Consider the following 26458-nt stretch of genomic DNA (forward strand, 5'->3'; position numbering starts at 1 on the left):
AGCGACCTGTTCCTGAACCGACTGCAATTTTAGAAAGGCCTTTCTTTTTGCTCTTCAAATTCCATTCTGTAGCTATGTTCAAACCAGCTTTTAAGTAGTTTTAACAATTCAATAGCTTTAACAATTTAATAGCTTTAACTTTCTTCTTTTGTGTATTTCAGTGAACGCATTTATTAATACTATTATTTATGGAAATAAATAAAATTATAGGTAATGCTGTGTGGTAATGACAAAGGGTAATTTTGAACAGGTAACCACAAGTATTGATATGAAAATATCAATATGGCAGGCAGGGCAATCCTCTCCAGCTCCTGTTGAAGCCAAAGAAAATCAAACCTAGTCTCAACATTTCTTTCCACAAGTGCAAAGCATTTTGCAGGACTCTGCTCTGTAAGAGCTGTATTCTAAAAGCCAAGACTCCACACTCCTCGAATCTTATTGCCGAATTCCCAATTGCTTCAGCAGTGTAGGGTTTATTCCCTTTTCTATGAACAGAAAATACTTTATGCTCTATCTTTAATGAGTATGCAATGGAATAGCTCGTTTTAAAGGAGCTGACATCACCACTCAAGCGCTACTCTATTGCTGGATGCCCTCCACTTATTTGTGAAAAGAGGGACAAAAGCCTTGACACCTGTCTTCTCAGATGATACAGATTTATAATCTATAAGTAGTGATGTGGTTAATTTAGTTTAATTTATCATCATATTCCAGCTGTCTTTTTTTTTTTGTTGTTGTTGTTGGTTTTTTTTTTTTTTTTTTTAATGCATTCTGTACTTCAAGAAATAGTTTTCAATGAGCATGCTGTCTTAGACCTTCATAGCCTAAACCTGTGAATGGAGTATGAACAACTCAGGTGGCTCCACAGAAAATCTTACTTTTTTACATGGGACTGCCCTGTTTTTTTTTTTTCTTTTTTTCTCTGAAGATAAAATACAGTGAAGATTCATCTGCAAAAGATCACACTGCTGTTTCCCTTGGGCTTTCTCTGGTCCTCATGTAATTCTGGAACTCTTCATTTTGGAATGTCCTTTCTGGATTATTGATAAACTTATATACAGTTATAAAATGTAGTGTTATCAAATTACTTCATTTACCAAATTGTTAATTGCATGGTAATTTCTATCTAGCAGCTGGCTTTTGTTTCAGGACAGTATGATGTCTTCCACACCATAATTACCAGTTTCCTCTACAGCCTCTTGTAAAAGAGTGTCACAGGTTTATTTTTTTTCCTTGAAATTTCCACAAAGTTGTGTCCCATAGATCACAGCCATGAAAGGGGGAATGAGGAAGACTATCCCAAGTCCCTTGCCTATCGCAGTTGAGTGTGTTGTGGTTAATATAGCGCAGGTCTTGAAATATTTCCTTTTATCCCTAACTGTTCCCACTGGATTCCTCTCATTGTAAGAAGTTTCTGTAGGATCTGTGCCTAGCTTTGAGCTGCCTGTAAGCTGTGGGTGAATTTGCATTTCCAGCAGGAAACATGCGAACTTGTGTGTCCATGTGCAACATGGGGCAAGAAGGAGCTTTCATATGGGTTCTACTGGGTATAGTAGCTTCAGGAGCTGAGTAGGAAAGCAGACTGGTTTTGACACATTTATTACCTCCTGGTATGATTTTACATACCAGTTTTGAACTCTCACCTCAGTTCACTTCATCTTGGAAACACTGGTCAGTAGTTATTTATGGTGTGATTCCAGACATTAAATAAATTACATCATAGAAAAATGTCACCCTGTAAATAGAATTATTTCTAGCATCTTTCCAAAGATTTCCACAAGACTACAACATCTTTTATTTTTCATGTTGAGCCTTTCTATTTAACATCACTATCTAATAAATGTGGTGGGGAGGAGGTAGGCACCCGGAGAAAGATGTGTGTACACCACCCTCTCATTGCTGGCTTGGCTGGAGTCTTCCACAACTGTCTGAAAAAATGTACTTAGAAGTTTGTATTGAACTATGGGAAACTGCTTTTTTTTTTTTTTTTTTTTTTTTTTTTTTGGTACATATATTTTTTAAATCTTAGAAGGTGTTTGTAAAAACAGATGGGAGCACTTGTTTCAAGTTAACTTTCTGTGTGTTTCATTTCTTTATTTATTTAGTTGCTGTATCAAGAATGGGCAAGATACGGAGTATTTTACAAGTTTCAGCCTATTGACCTCATAAGGTAATATGGATCTGTAAGGGATCTGGTTCTTAGCTGATGCAAATGAATTAAATTCCTGCCAGCTACTTCAGTAAATGAAATCTTGGATTAATCAGGGCACTAAAACTAATGCTCTCACTGCTTTTCTGTAGCTCTGTTGATAGTTTACTGTAACAAAAATGCACTAACAATAATGTACCTTCGTTTCTGTATAGCAACTATTCCTGGAAGAATACCATAATTCAGATTTTTTAAATTATTAATTCTTTCAGAAATGAAGAATTTCCATTTATACTGATGAATTTTTATTGGACAGTATGGTTACAAAATCTAGTGAATAATCAGAAGCTGGTGTTCACATCATGAATCAGTGTGAAAGTATTTGACAGTTTTGAAATGGATTTGATTTTTTTACTCCTGGTTTTACAAGTTTCATTCATCTGAACGCATCCATATGTGTCCCCAGTGTTTTTTTATATATTTTGAATCTTGATGTTACATAGAAGAAACTGGGCTTAAAATAAGACCAAACAACCATGCTTTTTAAAGAATTTCCACAATATCTCTACAAGAAAGCCAAAACAAAACATTTTTTGTTGTATACTATAAATATGGAGTAAAGAAATGTTTGTAAAACTGTTGACTTCAAATATTCTTACGTAAGATATCTGTCTAGGAATAAATGAACTGTGATATTAAACAAATAATAGAAAAAACCAAAACCAAAACAAAAATCTGTTTCTGGATAATTTTTATACATAAAAAAGATGACATTCATTAGTGCTGATCTTTTAAATAATCAAACTTCAAATAGGTTTTATTATATGATCTGCCCCAACATGATTACCTGCAGAAGCTGGTGTTAGTGCTATGGCTCATCAATAATCTTTGTAAAATATATTATTGTATTTTGAGTTAGTTGGAATACTGCATATAGTTTTTCGAAGACTTAAGCACTAACTTATAATGTGAGCAGAATTTTTCTCTACTGGGAACAAGATGTTTCAAATTGGCAAATGGTAGCGAGACCATCAAATCTTACTTGGGGTTCTGCAAGGCTTTGAATTTTCCTCTTTTTTTTTTTTGCCTTAATGTTTTTGTGCAGGATTTATGTCCTTTTTGATTACCAGTTATTCCAGGCCAGGCTACTGTATGGAACAGGTAAACTCAGAACAAGATTACAACACCTAGTATGTTGTTAGTAAATATTACAAATGTTAAGTTAAACTATGACTGGCTAGAGGTATCCTCAAGTTTTACCAGACCTGACAGCTCAGCTGAATTAAAAATAGAGGTACATCTGCTTACACTCCATCTTCATTTGTATTTTGCTGTCTGCATTATAATATTTCACTATTTTGATATGATTTCATAGAGATTCTGTGGTTTAAACTTCTGTGAGAAAGGAGAGAAAAAAACAAAAAAGGACCAGACATGTGCAACTGATTCTTTGTTCTCAGAGATGATTTCTCTTGCTTTTATCTTCCATATTTTGCTTGACTGCAAGTTTGACTGTTGCCACTAAAATAAATGTGGTTTTTATTTTCTGGGTAATGTTAGAGCTTTAGAGTATATATACCTGAAGAATTACCACCCTTTTTTTTTTCTGCAACTGAAACACGCTTTTTGCACTTCTCTACTGTGGGGAGGATTTGAGGTCAGTCTGAATTGTGGATGCTTATTCCCTTGGCAAACATCAGCCACACTTTGTGGATTTTGATAATTTACTGTGATCCTTCTTTCTTGGATTTATTAGATTATACTTAACTTTTTTTTTTTTTTTTTTTTTTTTTTTTCTGGTTATAGGAGCACTGTGTAATTTAACAAGTTTATATTCAGGTTCTGATGGACAGAAGCAGCAGCATTTATTTTGCCTTATACTCAAAGACTGTTCTGACTGATGTTTTCAAATATATTAACTGTTGAAGTGTGTTGCTTAAGTAACATTCACATCCCCAGTGAATTAGACTTTTTAGTCTAATTTTTAATACAACTTGCAACAGTGTGAATCTTTTTAACTATTACTCCCTTACCTTTACTGAGTAAGAATGCAAATTGAAAGTCATTCTTTAACTGAAGTGCCTATGCTGGAAGACTAAATATGTCACTGTAGAATTATTATAAATAATTCCTGGAGCCTCAGCACCTTGCTTCTGGCCATACAGTTGTTGCCAGTTTCCAAGTGACTGCACACCAAAGCTAGGAACCACGTATTTGTTATGCTCACTCTTGGCACAGACCAGGAATTCTCTGAGGTCTCTTCTAATGTCTGACATCCTGAGGGACTGTTAGCTGCATAGTCAAGTCTTAGAATATTTTCAAGATCTTAATAACATAAAACCAAATAGAGGACCATTACGGTATTCGCTGACAGTTTTGTTCATGCCTGTGTCTTAACCTGTAAGAGTATTCTGCTCTGGCTTTTATTTTTATAAATAGTTATTTATATATATATATATATATATAAAATTATATAATTTTTATTAAAATATTGTTAATAACTTCATTTTTATAAATAATTTATTTTTATAAATTACAAAATGCTGTTGTGAATGAGAAGGGTTTCACCAAATGAGAACACGGTGGGTGTCACATATTTCTATTCTACAATAAAAAAATTTCAGTTAAAAACTTGAAGGGATTATATAGCACAGATCATGCAGATAGTGCAGTGTGAATTGAGGGTCGATTTATAAAACATTTATGACATCACGTCTCTCAGTGCACATCCAGATATTAAATAACATTGCTTAAAACAAGGCCTGGCTAAGGCATCATTTTATTTTCAAAAGCATGTGTATGTCTAAATATAGTCATATGAATTCAAATTTTGCTTTTCATATGTGTCTGTTTTCAACTCAGATGAAGAGGATGCTAAACATTCTTCTAGCAGGAAATGGTGAATTATTTGCCCACAGATATCTTGGGCTAGAAGTACTGAAAATGGTTGACCTTCTTTCAGTCACCCTTAGACTTGGAAGGCACGAGTGGTGTATTGGCAAGTAGAGAATGAAAGTTGCAGTTCTAGGATGTGCAGGGCTCTAGACGTTTGTCTGTTATAATACACTTTTTTTTCTCATCCCAGTGTAAGTATTGATCTTACTGGAGAGGAGTTTCTCTAGTGTAGCTTTCTTGCACTTATCAACAATAGTTCTTCTCAATCCTTGTAACGTAATATAGAAGGTGGTATAAAAAAATCTGTGGTTCGGTGATTTTTTTTTTCTATTTTGATATATATATTTTTTTTTTCTCAAATGAAGATGAGTTCAAACGCAGCTTTTAGTAATTTTTGCAGTTAATGCATTTGTTAGTTTCCTAAGGGGTAATACTGCTGTTAATCCAGAGACAGGAAGGAGGCTCCCTAGGAGTTTTATGAACCTGCTTGAAGAAAACAGGTTTTATGATTATTTAATAAATGTTGTAGTATGTTAATCAAAATTTTAACAATGGGATTCTAGTATTAATAGGTTGTCCTTAGACTTACCCTCTACTCAAAGCAGGGCTGGCTTAAAAGCCAAATCAACTTGCTCATGAGTTTTGAAATCTCTAAGGATGGAGATCACACAGCATCTCTGGGCACCCTTTCCAGCACTCCACCACTCTCCAGGGGAAGAAATTTTTCCTTCTGTCCAGACCAAATTTTCCTTTGTACAACTTGCAGCCACTGTCTCTTGTCTTTTAGCAGTGCACCTCTAATGAGTTATAGCAAATTAAGAAATTCTACAGCAAGTATAAGAAGTACAATAGGATTTATAATAAATTATATTTCTTACTGAATGCAAGCTTTACCCCTTAGGAGCTCTAAATAACAGGTGAAGTGAGTATGCTAAGGTTACTGGTATCAGAGATGCTTATCCTTCTCAGACAAAAGCTTACTTAACATCCCAGTTTTCCAGGAGTTATCTTTTTAATGGACAGCTTGAAGCATCTGCAGATGTGAACGCATGAATGAACTGAGATTCTGCAGAGGGGACCAGCATCTTGTTATTAATATAAGATTACCTCACCCTGGGGAAGTCAAGCAGAGCTAGCTTATTTTTAATTGTTGTGGAGCTTATTTTAATCTAAGTACTTCTAAAAGGACACAGCTCATCTTCTCCTTCTAATCTGTCTCATTTTTCATGTTTTCATTTCTATTTCCTATTGCTAGGACTTCATCTAGCTTCTTAGGAACTAACAGTCTACATTACCTATAGCATGATTACTTTCAGAGCTCCAAGTGACTCTATATGCTTCTCTTGCTGTAAAGCCTAAAACTGGGGACACATGGCCATAGTAAAGGTTAAGACTATGTATACAATAACTCATTTTTTAAGAGTAGGTGGAAAAGTGTTAACCAAAATATTATTTATAGCATACAAATCCACACTTGGGAGTTTCTGTTGCTCAAACTGTTTGCCTAATATATTTTCTCCTTGCTATTTCTACCCATGTTTTTCTTTGGTATGGAAAAAACTGTTTCAACTTTGTGTGTAATGAATTCTGGCCCTTCGTTACAGTTGTGTGTGTGTTGAACCTGCTCTTGACTGAACAGCCACCTGTTCCTGCATTGCTGCCTTCCCAAAGCACAGCAGCCTGTACCTGTCTCTTCCTGGCAGTTTTTAAAGCAATGACACACCTATGATGTTCTGAAATTTGATTGTCTTGGCTCTGGATACTGTTGCCTTCATTTTCAGTGTCTTGGGGCCTGTGTAATGCAGTGTTCAATGTAAGCAATCAGTCCATGGAAGTGTTATTACTAGCTTGCTTTTTTTTCCCCTCTTTTTTCTTTCTTTCACTCATCTTCACCACAAAAAACAAACTCAGGTATATCGCTTACACTACTTAGGACAAGGGTAATTTTAAAGGAGCAATAAAATAAGAGACGGGGAGTTCTGCTGCAATGGTGTTTTTATTGTCTTTAGAGACAAGCATTTGTTTCCTGGCAAAAGTGTGGTTAAGATCAATTTCTGGTACAGCATTCCCCTAACTGTGACTATCTATCCTGCTTAATACATTAGTAAATCACTGCTTCCTTCACCATTGTGCTTTGAACCACATCTTCATCTCTTGAGAGAGAACATTGGTCTTCGCATACTGTCTAGAACGCTAAGAACTTGAAAATAAAGGTCTGGGGTGCCCTCCCTAATTCCAGAGGTACACTCAAATGTTGTTCAATCATTGTTTTTGCTAATTTTGTCGTTATGGATCCTCAAAGTGCAGATTCTCTTGTATGTATTAATTCCTCTGCTGTCACTCTTCTGCTGTTATTGTGAATTAATCTAACCAAACGTCTGACCTTTATTTTTTTATGCAATGTAACTGATTTGTCAGAAGACAACCTTTTAATATGTGATTATCTCACGGGGATGGAATAACTCCAATCCTTGCCTGAGAGCTAAGCCTAATCAGTCCAGACTAATATTTTGGGAGAGAAATATATACAGTGCCCCACTCCATAGTGTGCTAGCTGACCAGCAGGTCAGTTTGCACCTCCTACATTTTCAACATATACCTGTATCTTTTCTGAAAGGCAGGTGTAAAACCAGGCCTGCCTCCCACAAACAGCCAGCAGACAGAGAGCAGTGAGCTCCCCTCACACCCTCTGCAAATCCCACACGATTATCACCAGCTTCCATCAGGGCGCACAGCGAAAAGAAATCTCCACCATGGTAGATGTACAGGGTAACACCCAGTTCCTAACGTTTGGTGAATAGTTACGTTACAAACTTTTCTCCCTGCTAGACCAACTGACCCTGCTAGGTCAGGTGGTTGTTTACTACCTCCTGAGTAAGGCATCCCTTGCAGTGTGGGGTCTGTACACGATTACAGTGAGGAGCTTTTATCTACCTGACAGTTTGATTCCTTATTTAACAGAAATGCCTTTTCAGTGGAAACCGAGTATGTTTCAGACTTACCCACTAATTATTTTATTTACAGCCCCTTTCTTTCACTGTATGCCAGTGCTCCCCATTTTTCAGGATTCTCTTTCCCTTTGAGGGAAGAGGGAGCTTGCTTTCTTTTGGACATTAGCAATCCGTGTGTTCAGTGTTGTGCTTTCCCTCTTAGCCTGGTGAATTACTGTAGAGTTCTTTTGAGACAACACTGATTCATAGGATCCTGGAGAAGGTCCCCTTATGCCAGGTGGGCAATGACAGACAAAAACAGTTGTTCTTGGTAAGTAACTAAGTGACTCAGTTCCCATAAAGAAATATGGGAACACTATGCAGTTCTTCCATGACTGTCTTTAGCAGGCATGTCTTCAGCATTCACAAAGATGATGAGGCTATATGTAAGGAATTCTTTATTAGGAAAAAGAAAAAACAGCTTTAAGCCTGGGAAAATGCAGTAATCGAACAAACATAGCATTAAATAGAAAAATGCCCATGAGCTCTACCAGTAACTTTGGCAGTAGTCCATCTAACTCTTTTCCAAACCTCTGCTGAGAACATGCCTGAGGCAATAATCTGAGCATATCTTCTTGCTATAACCCTTTTGCACTTTGAGTCCAACATCTTTTTATAGTTCCAACGAACTCTACAACAAAAGTTCATTCCCAACGTTGGGTACGTTCAACTTACAGTTCATCATCATTAAAGGACTAGGTACAGTGGGAAGTGCTATGCCAGTATCCACTCAGCCTTTGTGTTGTCCTTTTTGCCAGGTTTTACAGATAAAAGCTTCCTGGAGCGAGCTGGAAGCAGGTGGGACCCTGGAGCAGAGTCCTAGCTGTTGAGAAAGGAATGCTTTCTCCATCATTATAATTCTTTCCCCTTTTCTCTGTCTCTCCAATCTCATTACCCCTCATGACCTCAGTTTATTTGTGAATGGACTTTTGTATCATGTCATACGTCTTTTAAATGGACTGCATATTAGATGCTTGGACAGGCATTTTCATCTGCATTTTAGGGAGTTTCTCCTCCACCCCTGGAACTTCTCATCACAGGCCTTACACATAAGTGCCCCAGGCTGTGTTTATTGCAAAGCAAAGGGGTTTTGCTCATGGTGCATAAATCACTGTAGAATTTGTGTTGAATTACTCTGCTGGATGCAGGCCTGTGACTGGAGTGAGATGATTTACTTTCAGTTCTGCATTTCATAGACTTTGCCAGTCCTGTAGGAAGTGGTTCTCTATCTGTTTTGGCAAGAGCTTGATCTTATTTATTGGTGCTTGTATGAGAGATGGAATTTTAAACCAGTAGGCTTGTATTGAAGTGGTGAGGAAAGCCAGACCCCTGCTTTCCGATAAACATAATTCCCAGGCTTCGGGTCACTGTCTGAGCACTGAGGACCTCCTTACCATCCAGATTCCTCACTCCTTTGGTGGGGTTTTCAAAAGCTAGATACGGCAACAGATGTGCACCTCTACATCAAGGCTTAATGCAAAGCCAAGGCTCTGAAGACTCGAAGTTGTTTCTGTGCAGTTTCCTGGTGTCTCCTCCTTGGATAGAGTAGTTTTCTAGGCAGCTAGAGTTCACTTTTATCTATGTTAGAATTGTCTTAGGCTAAGTTATGTGGTGCATATATGATGCCAAAACTTCACAGCCAGAAACTTTTATTTCTTAATGAACTTGAGTGACAGGTCCCAATCCAACAGGTATCTTTGGAGATATCAGTGTATTTTGATAGAAAAAGAACTTTTTCTTTTAAACTGGAGAAGCAAAAGCCAGAGGCCACATTTGGAAACAAAAGAGAAAGTCCTGAACATTTTTATATATGTGCATACAAATATTTGTAGACACCTGGAAGGGTGTATGGCTGGGAACTGCAGGGAGTAGAAAACAGTTGCTGCTTTTGGGTGGTTACGGTTCTGCCTTATCTTTCTTGTAAAACTGTTCTTGACATCTTAATCTCAGTAGAAAGTTCTGGCTATGGCATGCTGGGATGAGAGGAGGTCCTTTTCTGACTCCTTGAGCGCTGAACAGGGACTAAGACCAACCTTTGTCATCTGGTTTAAAGGTGTACCCCAATATTGAGATGCTTTGTATGAGGATCCTACCTCTCTCTGTACATAAGTTACATGAGGACAGACCATAGCATTGTCTGAGCCAGTAACCTGCCTCTGTCAGTGGACAAAACCAAGATAACAAGGGAAGAGATTATAAACTGGGAGCCGTGTAACAATTATCCCCCCAAAACACCCACATAAAGAAGGCTTCCAACATGGGAAATCTCTGAACTTCCACAGTCAGCACAGAGAGCATAAAATTTAACATTTTAATGCAATATTGAGCAGGTGATTACTGCTGGTGTGTATTACTGTCTTGGTGGAATAGCTGCAATTGAAGTGCTCAGAGATTACAGAATTGCAGGATGGTTGAGGCTGACAGGGACATCTGGAGATCATCTGGTCCAAACCCCTGCTCAAACAGGTCCATGTGAAGCCAGGTTCTCAGGACTGTGAGTAGATGTTTTTTGAATATTTCTAAGGAAGGTGACTCTACAACCTCCCTGGGAAACCTATTCCAGTGCTCAGTCACCCTCACAGTAAAAAAAATATTTCCTGATTTTCAGAGGGAACCTCTTGTTTCAGTTTGTGTCCACTGCATCTTGTGCTGTCACTGGGCACAACTGAAAAGAGCCTGACTCTGTCCTCTTTGCATCCTCCCTTCAGGTATTTACATACTTTAATAATATTCTCCTTGAGCCATCTCCAGGCAAAACAGTCTCAGCTCTCTCAGCTTTTCCTGGTAGGTGAGGTGCTCCTGTGCCTTAATCATCCTTGTGGCCCTTCACTGGGCTCTAGTATGTCCACATCTCTCCTGTACTGAGGAGCCCAGCACTGGATATAGTACTTGTACTTTGGCCTCAGCAGTGCTGAGCAGAGGGGAAGGATCCCCCCCCCCCCCCCCCCCTTCCTTGTGTAGAGTGGCTGAGCATAACATTCAGCTTCTTTGCAGCAAGGGCATGTTGCTGGCTCACGTTCAACCTGGTGTGCACCAGGGCCCCTAAGATCTTTTTTGCCAAGCTGCTTTCTAACTAGGTAGTGCCCAGAAAATACTGGTTCAAGGGGTTGTTCTTCCCCAGGTGCAGGACTTTACAGTTCTAGCTGAACTGCACGATGTTCCTGTCAGCTCCTTTCTCCGGCCTGCTGAGATCCCTCTGGATGGCAGCACAATCCCCTGCTGTATCAGCCACTCCTCCCAGTTTGGTGTCATCTGCAAACTTGCTGAGGGGTGCACTCTCCCTCATCATCCAGATCATTAACAAAGATGTAAAACAGGACTGGACCCAGTATTGACCCTAGGGTACGCTGCTAGTGACTGGATTCCAACTAGGCTTTGTGCCACCGATCAGGATCCTCTGGGACTGGCCATTCAGCCAGTTTTCAATGTACCTCACTGTCTGCTCATCCAGCCCCTACATCAACCTCTGTGAGGACATTATGGGAGACAGTGTCAAAGCCTTATTGCAGTCCAGATAGACAATATTCACTGCTATCCCCTCATCTACCCGGCCAGCCACTTCATCATAGAAGTTTATCAAGCTGGTCAAGCATAACTTGCCTTTGGTGAAGCTGTGATGATAACTTTTGCTGATTTTTTCCTCTTTAATATGCCTGGAAGTGTTTTCCAGGATTATCTGCAGGATTACCTCTCCTGGGATTGAGGTGAGGCAGATTGCCCTGTAGTTCCCTAAATCCTCCTTCTTGCCCTTCATGAAGATGGTGGGTGACATTTGTTTTCCTCCAGTCCTTGGGCACTGCTCCCAGTTACCATCATTCAAAGATTATCGAGAGTGGCCTTGCAATGGCATCAGGCAGTTCCCTCAGCCCTTGTGGGTCCGTCTCTTCAGGGCCCATAGATTTATGCACATCCAGTTTGCTTAAGTATTCCCTGACCTGATTCTCTTCCACCAAGGCCACATCTTCCTTGCTCCAACCTTTTCCCCTGGTCTCTGGGACCTTGGATTCTTGAAGGCCTGAAAGATAATGAACCAGAAACTCTTGCGTGCATTTAATTTGCAGGATGCATTTGAATGTGTTTTGACTTTCCATTTGTCACAGTCTCCAAAGACTTGAGAGTAGGAGTTTAAATTTTAGTTAAACAAGAAAGTTCTGTAATTCTTTTATTGTCTCAAAATAGTAAAAGGCAAGCCTTGCTATCTCAAGATGTACAGGAATATTGTGACTAAAAGAAGAATTTATTGTCTTTTACTGGAAATTACACATCTGTTTATTAGCCACTAGATGGTGTGTATCTGACAGTAATAATACCTACAGTGCAAGTACTTACAAGTACTTACTAAATCAAATACATGAGATTAATTCAGACTCTGTAGTGAGACTTAGCTGTATTAATCTGAAAAGCAAGAAAGCTTTCATGAAATATTAGTTATTATAAATCAAATATATTTATGAAGTCAGTATCTGAGCTTCAAACTGTTAACTTAGATGATGAAAATCATGCAAATTATCCTGTGAAAACTGAAAATTAGGTAAGTGATAAAATATTAGTGACCTCACACTTGTTTAAGGTAAAAACTTGGGCAAACGTCTCATTTGCAAATAAAGAAAAGCCAGAAAAGCAAGTCATAATAGGTGGTGAAAAAATAGGAAGAAAAAGACTGCCAGTCTAAAAGACAGGCTGATTCACTGTATCATATTAAATAGGTTACTCCTTATTTGTAGGAGCTTGCACAGTTTGTTATGAGAGAAAATGTTGTATGTATAACTGAATTATTTGTTTCTTACATAGAGTATCGCTTGGTGTGCCGAGGTGTTTATGAAGTAAAACTGTACTCCCTTCCTCATAGGTAACCTCTATTGACTTACATCACTATTGACTCAGGCTCAGGTAGCCAGGCTGTGGATTTTTAATTTTCCAGGTATAGAGGTTTACTGACAGTTTGCTGGAGAATAAAGTAAAGAAAGTTAAAGAGAGTCACTGAGTGTATGTAGGTTGTCTTATGTTCTTAGAAGTGCATTAGTACTCCTGCTGAAAGCATCTCCCTTTAGTAAGGTGTGCTGTGGCTACCGCAGTCTCAGAGACACGTGGAACTTTTGCAGACAAAGAACATGACAGGCAAATCCACACATCAACAGAATAACATAATCAGGTGCTTAATACTTTCAAACACTACCTAGGGTTAAAGACTGCTGTTACTGCACCTAAAATGCTATGTATGAGTCCAGAGAAGGGCTACAAAGCTGGTGCAGGGTCTGGAACACATGTCCTGTGAGGAGCGGCTGAGGGAACTGGGGGGTTTAGTCTGGAGAAGAGGAGGCCGAGGGGAGACCTCATCACCCTCTACAACTACCTGAAAGGAAGCTGCAGAGAGCTGGGTTTGAGCTTCTTTAGCCTAGTAGAAAGCGACAGGACAAGAGGGAATGGCCTCAAGTTGCGCCAGGGAAAGTTCAGACTGGATATCAGGAAGCATTTCTTTCCAGAAGGGGTTGTTGGGCGTTGGAATGGGCTGCCCAGGGAGGTGGTGGAGTCCCCATCCCTGGAGGGGTTGAAAAGTAAGGTCGATTTGGAGCTTAAGGATATGCTGTAGGTGGGAACTGTGCTAGAGAACGGTTGAACTAGATGATCCCCAGGGTCCTTCCCAACCTAGATGATTTTGTTATTCTGTGATTATTATTTTTGTGTTCCTGCAAATCACATCCTCTGGGTCTAGCCCTCTGTTAAAAGGTCTCTCTAACCATGGGGATCTGGACGCTTTACAAAGGCCACGCACAAATCAAAAAATGCTCTGTAGAAGCACTGGAGATTTGTATTCTCCTATAACAGAGGGGAGAATGCAGTCACAGCGCTTCTGACTACCCAGCATCATGTTGCTTGCTTATACAATTAGTAGGTAGTCAGCTTTAATTTCTGTCTCAGTCACATTACATGTCTAATTATTATGCTTCTATTGTTCTTTGTGTTACAGTCAGTAAACAAAGGCTTTTTCAGTTTATAATCCATCACCACAAACTATGCTCTTCCAGTTGTATTCTTGGAATGGAAGCAATAGAGTTTGTGAATCTACGAAGCTCAGTGAGTGGCTCGTCCTGGTTTTATTTCTTTAAAGGATAAGGTCTGATCTTTAGCTAGTTTAAACTGCAGTTAATACTCAAATTCTGTGGCTTTTATTCCAGATATTTTTCCCAGGTTTTTGAATACGTTCGAATTTGAGAACTTAAATACTCCCTTCCTCCACTCACATCACCTCCCTAAACAGTAGCCTGTTACTCTGTTGAATAGTAGTTATTTCTTAAGAGATAAGAGACTAGGGGAAAACATAGTTCTACATCTAAGTGAATTTAAAAATTTCTGTTCTCTGAGGAGTTGCAATATTTTGGCAGTGGGTTTTTTTGTCCTGTAATGTTAATATTGTCCCATAAGTAATGGTTTCACAGTGACTTGGAAGAAAACGTTATCTGTGGCTGGCATAGTCTATAATTTAGGCAGGTTTTCCTCCAGACTTCAGGTACTATTGGAAAGCACAGCAAATTTTTTTGTTGATTAATGTATTCAAACAAGAAATTTAACTAAAAGAGCTTGATTGAATGGCTCTTGTGGCATCTTGCTTCATTCTACTTTCAGGAAAAAAGGGTCAGATTCATAGTTTCTCCATTGGTCTTTAGTGAGTGCTCTTAGTCAGAAGCACTGCAGATGACTTGCTAGAGAAAATACACAGGGTATGAAGTCTTTATAGAAATCAAAAGCCAGGCTGTGGCTCTGAACTTTTCTCTGTGTCTTACTGATCTGGTACCAAGTGTTCCAAAGTGAATGAGGGACATTCGCATATGTGGACACAAACATGAATGTCAGAGCCAGCTTTCAGCACTTAGGGTTTGATTTAGGGTTCTTGCACAGGCTTATCAACTATTTTCACAAAGACCTTTATAGTCATTCTCTAGTGGACAGTCTTGATCTTTATCTCCAGTTTAGGGAAAATCATGTGCTCTTACCTTGGACAGAAGCTCCTTTCTTTGTTTTCTGCACACAGAACCTGTTGACCTTTCTAATGGACTTTTTCTTTCATGCATCAGACTCAGCTGCATTGTAATTTAACTGAGGTTCTGTAGTTGTTTTTTTTTTAATCCTCTTAAAATTTTAATAAAAAAAGCTTTTCAGTCTCTTGGCAAATTGTTCCAAGGGGGGTTGTCTTCTGCCAGGAGCCTTTCTTGGCTTCCATCTTGCTCCATTTGGTGCACTCTCTGTATATCTGGATTTAGCACTGATATGTTTCTTCTTGGGACTGTCTGGACAGAATATGTGCATATATGCTGTCAGGCACAAACATGGTAGAAATCTCTAGGATCTCTGGATGCACAGCAGCCTCAGTGCTGCTGCTGAGTGGTAATTCCACCCAGGTGTCCCAGATGGTTGTAATAAATGCTTGAATCCTGCCCTGAGAAAGTTTTTAAATGGAGAAAAAAAAAAAAAAGACAAATCCAGAAAAGTTTGGACACAGTCAACTCGAAGTGAAATGGTGGGGTACACAGAGATGGTATGTCCTGTTCCTGATTCTATTATAGTGACTGGGATTTTCTTTATGTTTCAGCAGTCTTTCTGAAATAAGCCTACGGTTTTTAGATGGAAACAAATTTGCTGGGAGCTGTTATCTCAGAAAGAAGGAAGGGTCTCCTTTGTTCTGAACTTAATATGTGCTAGAAATCAGTTTTATATTTGTAAGGGTAGTCATTGTTCTACCTTTGGTTTAATGAGAGATTTCCTCCTGGTGACAAAGCCCCCTGAAGGAATTAATTGTCTTTCTGAATCTCTGCAACAGGTTGCCATTTTCTCCACTGGTTTGTCACAGCTGTTCATAGGCCTATGCTGTGAGCTGGCTTGCTGTGGGTCAGGAAGGAAATGCACACCTGGGCTGGAAGCTGGGATGGGAAAGAAAGTTTTTTAAACTGTCTCTGGTAGCAAAGATCTTCTGACATGAAACTATCCTTTGAGAGGACGGCTTGTTTTCCCTCCCAACAGTAGAAACACCAGAATTTTGTCCACAGTCTCTGTGAATAGGTTTATTTTGAAGGCATAACTAATGTAACCAAAGTAAGGCATGTGACTTGTTTGACCATTTGCACGGGGGAAAGTCTACTCAATAAATAGCTGTAAATCAGTTTAGTTTTGCATTGAAACTATTCCACCACCATGGGGGTGGTGGAATGAATTGTTGCAAACATGAAATAACAGCTGGCCTAGAATGCGGAATGGAAATTAAAAAAACTGAAGAGTTTTGAACAGATTTCCCAGTTAGGTGACTCACTGTCCACAACATCTTTTCCTTGCTTTTTTAACTTTGTTCCTGAATGACTCCAGAGTTCTTTCCAGCGTGTGTCATGTACCGCATGCTTTATTGGCATTCCAGGTATCCCACACTTGTTTTCAGAGTCAAAAACGAAGGGTTTTTTTTCCTTCTCTCTTTCTCCCCCCTTCCCCAAATCTTAGTTTATTTATAAATTGTGCAACTTGGCATGGAAGCACTGTGACCAACGTGGAGGCATAGAGTTTAATTATCAGTTATTCTTTTTGATGTTGGTTTGGCAACTAGACAGACAGAAGTGCATTGCAGATGTCTGGTTCAAGTGTTACATGGGTGAAGAAGAGGGAACTGAGTAAACATTTTCACTTCATCCTTCTCAGTAATTCTGCCATGAGAGGGAGTACACTTTCTACAGGTGGTGGCTGTTGTTTTTTAGTGCTGTTTGTGATCATTTGCTTGAAGGGCAACTTTTGCTGTTTGAAGGAGTTACGGAAGATTTGGCCAAATCTTCCCCTTAAAGACATGATTCTTATCAAGAGAAATTAGTGCTTGGGAGGTGGCCATTTTACCAGCATTCAAAAAAATCTTCCAAAATGAAAGGCACAAAATTTTGCCTTATACTCTACCAACACCCAGAACACAAAGCTTGACTGCTGCTTCTGGTAGGAGTACTACACATTCATTATCAAAACCCCTTGCTTTGGATGCACACTGCTGTTCTCATTGCATATGTCTATATGAAGGGACATTTCTCTACATTAAAATGCAGTTAATATGGAAATAAAGCTCATGTAATGTAGAGGGCACACTTTATTTGTGGCACTCTGCAGTAGGCCATCCATACTTCAGAAAGGATAAGTCCTTAGCTTTGTCTGGATGTTTGTGAACCTGACGTGAGTTAGCTACTGAGGTAGGGCAAAACTCTAGCCTCAACTCTCCTCTTTTTCCACACCAGCATAAATCATGAGTAATTCCTTGAGTATAATAAAGTAAGACTGGTTTTTATTGCAATGTAAATGTGAGAAGATGCCAAGTTCTTGGTGTAATTATACAAAAACTTGCAGAAATTAATTTTCTTGATGTACATCTTACCCTCCTTTGAGGAACACATTTTTTTCCTCTTCATTCACTGCAATCATTCTAATTTTGTTCCTTTTAGTGTGAAAATATAGAGGGGCTAGTACATCCACATTTGAAAAAAATTATCCTGCTTTCAAAGCAAAATAACATTGCAATTTGCTAGCATGAAACTATTGACTTGAGTAGGGGTGGAATGCTTTCAAACGTTGTAAAGCTATGCTGGTGTGCCTTTCTTAAGAGGTATTTAGAGGGGTGCTAGAAAGATACCCACCTCATTGTATTCTTCAGGTCTGAGCCAAAATCACTGAATCCAGCTGTGGCTGCAGTAGATGTTGTCATAGGTGGCCACAGGTATTTGCAGAGGCTTGACTCCTATTTAGAGCAGTGGGAGAACAGCTCTTGGGACATGTCAAAAAAGGAAGGACCATATCCATGTCCTGTGTTTTTCTAGCTTGATAAACTCAGATTTAAATTTGTCATCATGCTTCCAAGCGCTGTCATTGCTTCTCCTTAGATTATTTAAGTTTCTGGCACATTGGTGGACTGAGCTTGGGCACAGCAATCTTAATTATTTTTCTTTTTCAAAACAGTTAAGCCACAGAACATTGTGCAGTTTTCTTCTTGGCAACTGCTTTTTTCTGTACTGCCAGGACATTGTTGAGCTCTTCTCACTTTCTCTTGGCATGGATGCAAATAGCAACCCTTTGCTTTATAGGTTACAGATCACATTTATCACTGGAAGGCTTCAAATTTCCAGAGCAAGCCTCATGAGCCATAAGCTTCAACTTCATTGACCCTGGTCAGCTGCTCTTTGCTCTAATGCTTCTGGGATGTGAACACTTTCTGTGCTAATTTTGTAGCCCTTTGTCAAAACAATAGACAGTTTAGAACAGCTCAGATTGTGGACTCTTTTTCATGTCTGCTTTGACCTATTTGGAGCACTGCACTAGCTATGCACGTTGCCCAACTCTACAAATAAGGAAGGAGTAAGAAGACAGATAACCAGAATAATCCCCCTCTCCTCCTCATTCCATGTTGCTAGGATGTGTTCAGTGATGTTTGCCTTACTGTCAAATGCAAGGTGTGTCACTTCCCAATCTGGAGGAAACTTGAGAACAAATTGAGTCTCCCTCTGGCCTTGTGCTGTTCCAAGATGATAGCTGCTGTATGTTGACTCACACAGGAGGCTTGAAGAAGAGCTATAGGCCATCTGATTATTTCTGTATTTTAATCAAGTATTTTCTGCCTCACTTCATATTAAAAAAAAAAAAAAAAAAGGTAAAATAAAGAAAAACTATCTCCTAAAAATTACCTCCAGAATTACTTGGCATGTGCTAGGTTACAGGGTAGTCCCACAGTATGTGGATTGTAGTTGCAACACAAATAGTTATGTTTGTCTTTTCATAAATTCTACTATATAGTTTTTTCTTATATTCTGTGAAAATCTGATTATCTGTTGTCCCAAGGTTCTTAAAAACTATGCTGTAGTGTGGATGTAGTTACTAAGATGATACGTGTTGTTTAAAGACTGGTTGCTGCAAATAGTATTCCCATTCTGACTCGCACAAGCTGTCTTTCTGAAACAAAAGAGAATTACTCAGCTAATTAAGTTATTGCCATTTGAGTCAGTCTGTCATGATTCCACTTGTGGTGTTTGACACTTCACACGCTCTGTTGCTTAGGATAGTCTTGCTAATGTCAGGGATAGGGGTTGTACTTCTTTCCTAGAAGATTCCCGAAATTTCTCTCACATTTGTGCTGGTTCTCCACGTTATGGCATCCCCTTATACTGAAGATAATGTTGTCTGTGTAGCCCCTTAAAGTACTTCTCTCTTCCCTTTTATGATTGCATGTACCTTTCCTAAAGGATAAGCAAGGTTAGTGAGACACAAATATAGGCGCTCATGTAAGGCAAGACTGCATTAGGCATGACCACACTGCCCACTTTCCTATGAGAGTGCCAAGGAATGTGAAGTTAGTTGCAGCTGTGATGGTGTGAGTGCAGCAGGAACTGTATCAATAAAAAAAAAAAAAAACAAAAAAAACAAACAAAAAACACCCTACACCAAAAAACCAACACAACAACACTGCTGCTACCCTTACTCCTTTCATCTGAGCTGGAAACAACTGTGGAGGCTTGTCGCATTGTCCCATGGCTCTCTGCCTTGGCTGCACTCCTGCCCCTGTCTCCTGTGGCAGGAGCAGCCTGGCCCTGAGACCCACATTCTGGAGTAGAAAATTTCAGTTTTGCTTATGCTGCTGAAAGGACTTGAGCTCAACGCTACAGACATGGAGGTTTGTCATTAAGTTCTGTCAGAATAGAATGATATCTGTTAAAGGAAAACCTAGGCTTCCAAAAATCTCATTTAACCATTTTCATTAGAGATAGTTTAAATCTGGGGTGCTAACTTGGATAGAACTCTCCTAGTGTGAGTAAATTCAGAGTCAATCCCAAAGTGGGGTTATGCTCAGCCTTTATGAGGAGCAAGTCTTGTCTTTCTTTAATTAGACATGTTATCTTGAAATTATTTTTGTTCTTTCTGCCACCCCGGTGTGAATGTATGTCTCACTGATTCAAATGCAATGTCATGCCCCGAGTGCTCTCTGTATAACTGCTTTCTGTCCAGCGTTCCTCCATCTTATTCTCTGGCTTGTGAAATGTTTTGAGCTCTCTTGTTTCTTATCTAAATTTAGTCTCATTTTAGTGATGATTAGTTCTTGAGCTCTCTGAGGCTTTTGGTTTTGCAATACTTGTAATCACTCCTAACAGTATTTTGGACTGATCAGTGAGTTTCCTCTGTGTTTAGTTTACTACTTGCAGTGTGATTCATGAAGATGTTGGGCTGAGTACTAGCACATATTTATCAACATCTACAGTGAACTGTTCCGCGGAGCAGAAACTGTTTTTTCAAACCAGCTGTTCAGAGACTGCTAATTTGTCAAAAATATTTATTCTTTCCGAAAAGCCAGTGCTAAAGTGTGTGAGCAAACCTTTTTTCTTTAACAGCAATCCAAGGTTACTAGTCTTTTAAGATATCAGAGGATGTTGTCGGTATGTTCCCATGGATGTCATTTCCATGGCTCTGACCAGCTGAATCCCAGAGGACTACAGAGGCCAAGAATGATGGCGTATCTAGATACTAGTCTGAGAAGCCAAATTCTTTCCAATGTTTTCTGCTAAACATTTGGTTGAATTTCTGGTACTCTTGATGGAAGTGAAGGGTATTTCACTGCCTTCGTTTAAGAGATGCAGAAGCTGCGGTCTCCCCTGAGTAGATATTATGTATTATAATGATACAGGTTTGTCTTTAACTCCTCAGAATGGAGAACACCAAACTGCCCCAATCACCCCCTTCATTTGGTGATACTGACTTCAAGATACTCGGGGTTTTCATCCATGTCTTTGACAATAACTATTTTAACTTCTAACAATTGTTAAACTGTAAAACACATTTGAAAGTTATAACCTTGACACCTCATGGGTGTGGTTTTTTTTCCTCCCTTCTTTTTCAGAAAGTATTTTGGAGAAAAGATAGGACTTTATTTCGCATGGCTGGGTTTATATACGGAATTCCTCATTCCTTCTTCAGTAGTTGGGATTATTGTATTTCTTTATGGATGCATAACCATTGAGAGTGACATTCCTAGGTAAGTTTCTCTGTGATCAATAATTTATTACTTGAAAATTATAAGACTGTGCTTTTTGTTTGTAACCCTTAGTGAGAATAATTGCTTTTTAACGTATCTGAAGAGCAATGTTGTATCATTAACAACTCTGTGAGCATTAGAAATGCACGTGCAGAGATAAGACATTTGAATGATACACATTTATTTGTCTGCTCAGTATTGCAGATCCTGAAACAGAAATGTTCAGTGAGTCTACTGCATTATTGTAAATTCTTTTTTATGGCATCCATTTGGTTTTTGTGAATGCACACATCTTCACACTCATCCAAGAGGACACTCTTGGATTACTTTGTTCTTCGTAGGAAAATCAGGCTATTTGTACAAGTAAAATGAACACAGCAGATTTAGCATATTTATTGTCTACAGTATCCTCCTTTTTGACAGTAAAAAAAAAAAAATAAAAATTTGAGTTTTGTACTGTGTGTCCTGAGGGTGTTATACTAAATAAAACCTGCCAAATTGACACAAGGATGTTAATGTCTGCTCTTCAGTGAAAAATAAAGGACATTTCCTCTGTGTTGTCTGTGTCTGACTTCTGGTGGAGACAGGATACTGAATTACTAGTACTGCTGGTCACACTCATGGCAGTTTCTGCATTCTCTCAAATGAATTGGCAACTTTTAAAGTGGATCACTGCAGTAGGATGTTATTGCTGATAGGTAAATGATGAATAACAACACGTTTGAGTCAGGGTTTCTTTTCTTAGCTTGATCTGAATGAATCTTGACGGGCTGTGCTTGTCTGTGGGAAAGCCTGTGCTCATATTTAAACTTAGGTGAGATTTATGACTAAGATGTATCTGCAGCACCCTCTGCTGCCTTTTGAAATAGAAGAGAGCATTGCTATAATGGTATGATAGCTGGAAACAGCTATATACTTTTCAAATTATATAATATTAAACATATTGATACTACAGTTTGAATAGTTCTGTTTTCAATTGAAGTCATAGAAAAAAAAACGCTATTTAATGATGGTCAGTACAGGAACAATCATATACAATCACATAATCGTGTGTGAAATCACAATATGCCAGCTATCAGTGAAGCAGTGTTGTAAATCTTTCCTTAGCTCACAATCCCAGACAGAACAGTTGAGCTTTGCGCTACTCAGTTCTTCTGAGTAAGACTGTGCAGGTAGGAAGGTCTTCCACATACAAACCTTATGAAAAAACCTGAAAGCATACTCAGCAGTGTCAAGCAGGTTTTGGCTTGTTAAAGAGATGGAGATAATGATTTTTTAAAAGATTTTTAGAAACTGAGTAAATACCTAGCAAATAAGACTAAGAATGAAAATAACAATTTTAACGTAAAGATCTTTAAATCAGTAAGAAAGTCTCTTATCTCACATTTTCCAGAGGACAGGGGAACAAATGCTGTACACTGAGAGAAAGGAAATACAACTTAACATCTGAATATATGAGACAGAAGTGGAAGATTTCTAGTTTTTAATAGATTTACTGCTGGGGGAAGGGGGCTTTTTCCCTCTTTTTTTTTTTTTTTTTTTTTAAATTTTTGAAAATTAGGTTAGCACTCTGTACTAGAAAAACAAGGAGCTACAGAGACCAAGAGTACCACATCCATATTCAGCATGAAAACTTGAGAACCCTGAAATGTAATGGTATCTGGTTTCCTGAAACCACTGTGCACACAATATCTGAACACCCTTACAACATACTAGAATGGCTGCCCAAAACAACTGCTCACACTTGAAGTACTTAGCCAAAACCTTATAGCAGGTGGTGGTACAGATGAAAACTGGTGTTAAAGCCCTAAGCTGGGAAAACAACCATTGCTTTTATAAATACCTCACACATAAAATGCAGGGTAGAGGTGAATCTCAAAGTAAATGTTGTGAAATGTAACATCCTCTCTAAGAATGAGACTCTTGGCTGGTGTAAATGTTTTAAAATTCAGTACATGTATGTCAGTTTGCACCAAAACTTAATATATCTTGCAAATGGTGTTGCAGATTTATTCTGTTTGTGACACAGACCAGCCAACATGCCTGGGTGGTGGTTGTGGCTTTTATGCAGACTTACATGGACAGTCCTGATTCACAAAGTAACATGGTTATTTGACATGAATTTTTGTGCCACTATGATTAAAAATGTGTGTTTTGTCAAGGGCACAGAATTTCCTTTATGGCCATTTCAGAATTCTTTTTCATGCATTTAAAACTGATATGTATCAAATCACAGAACTGACTGTAGCGATGACAAATTTCACTTTGTGTTTTCTTTTAGTGTGGTTAACCTCAGTCTTCAGTGATGCAGTCTTCACTAATTCACTAATATAGTGTAGCGATTAGACTGGATGTTGGGTTTTTCTGTTGGTAAGGTGCCTATAAGTATTTTAATACTCCAGCCCATGCTAATGTGCCTTGAAGAAACACACAGCTTCTGTTCTCTGCAAGTGGAAGCCACATATCTAAGAATTTGTGCACTTGTCATCCACAGTAAAGAAATGTGTGACCAACGCAACGCCTTCACCATGTGCCCCCTGTGTGACAAGTTCTGTGATTACTGGAACCTCAGCTCTGCTTGTGCTACCGCTCGAGCTAGCCACTTATTTGACAACCCCGCCACGGTCTTCTTCTCCATCTTTATGGCTCTTTGGGGTGAGTATTGCTTGGCATGTTAACAGCGTCGCTTGATCTTTGGACTCCTGACAGAAATGAAAGCTGCGATGCACAGTATTAGAACACAGAGTAGCCTTACATATGATAAAGTGCTGTTAGACCGAATGTGATGCCTGTGTCTTTATAAAGCTGTCAAGGCCAGCTCAGAAGGCCAGCGAGGAGCTGTTTGTGCTGAGACTGAGAAAGCAATATTGCAAGGCTTTCCACTATCAACAGCAAGCTTCGGAATAAATGGAGAGGAGTTGGGTTGATCAGGGAAGAAAAATCTGTCCTTTCTCCCTCTACTGCCTTGCTTAATGGCACTTCCAATCTTTGCCATGTTTTTCTTCATTTTCTATTGACATCCCTTTAACACCTTCTGCATTTGGGACCAGAATGTATATAGGCATTGATATGGTGCAGGCAGCTGAAAGTGTTTCATTTAAGCCCAAGAATGCCCTTTCTTGTGGGACAACTTTGTAGCATAGTTTTATCAAAACTTTATGGGATTCCAAGAACAATGGGACTATTATTGTTTTAATTGTAATATGTTCTAAAGTATTTCATTTAAACAAGCTTGGTTTTCTTTAATGGCAAACATGCCCTGTCTCACTGAGGATATCACAACATGTCATAAGCACTAACGAACGCATTGTAGTATTATGCTTATTGTTTCTGGCCTCACCGCCTGCCCTGAAAAGTGTGTCTACTGTGCTTGCTGGCATTATGTCCTCATCCACTCTAGATCTTGCTTATTGTGAAAGTTTAAGATGTTATTGCTACTGTAAAATGATTTTTTATTTCCCTATTCATTGTTCACAAAGCGAAATTTTCATCTTAATATGAAACTGAGCAAATATATTATTGTATTATAACCATCCCTCAGCAATCAGTGTGTTATACTTTGCAACCCTATTAAAATTTTACAGCTTGTTTTAGAAATGACTGGTTGGTAGCTTGGTGTTGGATATGGATAGCATTAGGGTTTTTAAGGAACTTGCAGACAGGACAGAGTAAGGAAGTAAGAAGTTTTTGTTTATCAGTTCCTGGAAACCCTTCAGCAGAAGTTAGAGAATATGTAAACACCTTGACTGAGAGAAATGACAAAAGGTGATGAATTTATAGACTCTCACAATGACTTATTTTCCTACTTCAGATTGCTGCCAATTACAGAGTAGGCTGGCAGATAAGGTGTCACAGTTTACCTGCTGCCATGAAGCATGCAGTGCAGTGCCTTGTCCAAGTTGCAGTGTAACTGTTTGGACAGCATGTGTATGAATGACAATTCCTTTACTCTTTCAGAGGTAAATAGTGTTTTCCTGACAGAGAATCTGTGTTGTACACTTGCGTCTATGTAAAATGATCTTTTCCATGCAGCCTCATTCAAAACAATTCTATTTTAGTATCAGCAATGCAACGTGCAAAGGAAAAAGTTGATATATCCTTGCGCTAAGATAAATTAGTAGAATATGTAAAGGAACAAAAAGTTCCATATGCATTGCTTTTTGAAAAAAAAGCATGCAAGAATAACAAAATTCTTTCTGAGCTGTAGTCCCCCTCCAAAAAAATGTTTCTCACAGATTGGAAAAGTCTGTTCTTGGGACCATGATAACTGAGCTTGTCAGTGCAAGAAAACACAGCCATCATATTCAAAGAACAGCAAAGTGAAATAAAGTACCCTTTAACTCTGACCAGCTTGCCTATTAAGTATTAGATTACACAAGTTTTGCTGCCTTACTACTAGGAGACTGAACTGGGTTTATCTAGAGCTTATTCTGCTGAATGACAGATCTCATTCACACACCTAATCAGCTTGCCTCGCAGTACATTGAGTAAATGTTGCCTGAAAGCTTTTTTGTAGGATATAGTATAGTGATGTGGAAAGTGGCACGTCTTATGACTTACAATGGTATACTTAAAGGAGCTAAGCATGGTAATTTGAGATGGCTTCATTTTGTGGTGTTGGGCACTGTTTTGTCAATTATCAGGCCTAGCATAAAGGACACAGACAGCAGAAAGAAGGACTAATAACCAAATTGTATTTGATACAAAAGGGTCAGTACATGGGTGAGCACTGGGGGTACAAACAAGTCAGATTATACATAATCAACATCAATCCCACTGACCCCAACAACAACACCACACAACCAACAATGGGTGGAATAAATGGTGACATGCAGTCTCCCATAGAAGGGACGGGAGACAAACAAGCCAAACACATCAGACCAAGGAAGCCACACACCGAATCTCTACACAGCCCGCGTTTACAAAAGCCAGACCTGAGTGGAGCCCAGTCCCAGGGAGGCAGGAGGTCCTTCCCCAACAGGGAACTCTGCACAGGGCACCCACCTCACACACAGACACTGCCCCTCCTGCCAGGGGTCCCAGCTTTGATCCCTCAGTGGACACCTGACCTTGGGTTACTCACTGCAGACACCTGGGGCTCCTTTACCCAATGGCTCTGTCTGCCAGGCCGGAGCACCCTGGGGGGAAGCCTAAAGGGAAACTCACCCCCCTTTGGGAAGGGCTGTGGGAATCACCCATATGTCAACCTTCATTTGGGGCTTGGGGTTGAAACCTCAGCATTTCAGGCACAAGAAGCCTTTCATCCAGCTTGCCTTCTCCCATTCTATAAAAGGTAGATGACTTACTATGGTTAATATCCTGAAAGGAATCATTCCTTTCCTAGAGGATCTTGATGCCTCATAAAGTATCTTTGTGATTCCAGCAGTGCTGTTTGCA

At 39.1% G+C, this 26458-nt stretch overlaps 1 protein-coding gene across 2 annotated transcripts in view; it reads left to right on the forward strand.

Annotated features, from left to right (window-relative positions):
• ANO2 (anoctamin 2) overlaps positions 1-26458 on the forward strand; it is a 197933-nt gene that overhangs the window by 56092 nt on the left and 115383 nt on the right. For both annotated transcript variants that reach the window (XM_074901830.1, XM_074901831.1), the window contains exons 10-12: positions 2106-2170; positions 20927-21061; positions 23556-23716. In XM_074901830.1, coding sequence (XP_074757931.1) covers positions 2106-2170; positions 20927-21061; positions 23556-23716 — 361 coding nt within the window. The remainder of the gene's footprint in view (positions 1-2105; positions 2171-20926; positions 21062-23555; positions 23717-26458) is intronic.

The sequence above is a fragment of the Athene noctua genome, chromosome 3 (assembly GCF_965140245.1).
Source record: "Athene noctua chromosome 3, bAthNoc1.hap1.1, whole genome shotgun sequence".
Classification (NCBI taxonomy): Eukaryota; Metazoa; Chordata; class Aves; order Strigiformes; family Strigidae; genus Athene; species Athene noctua.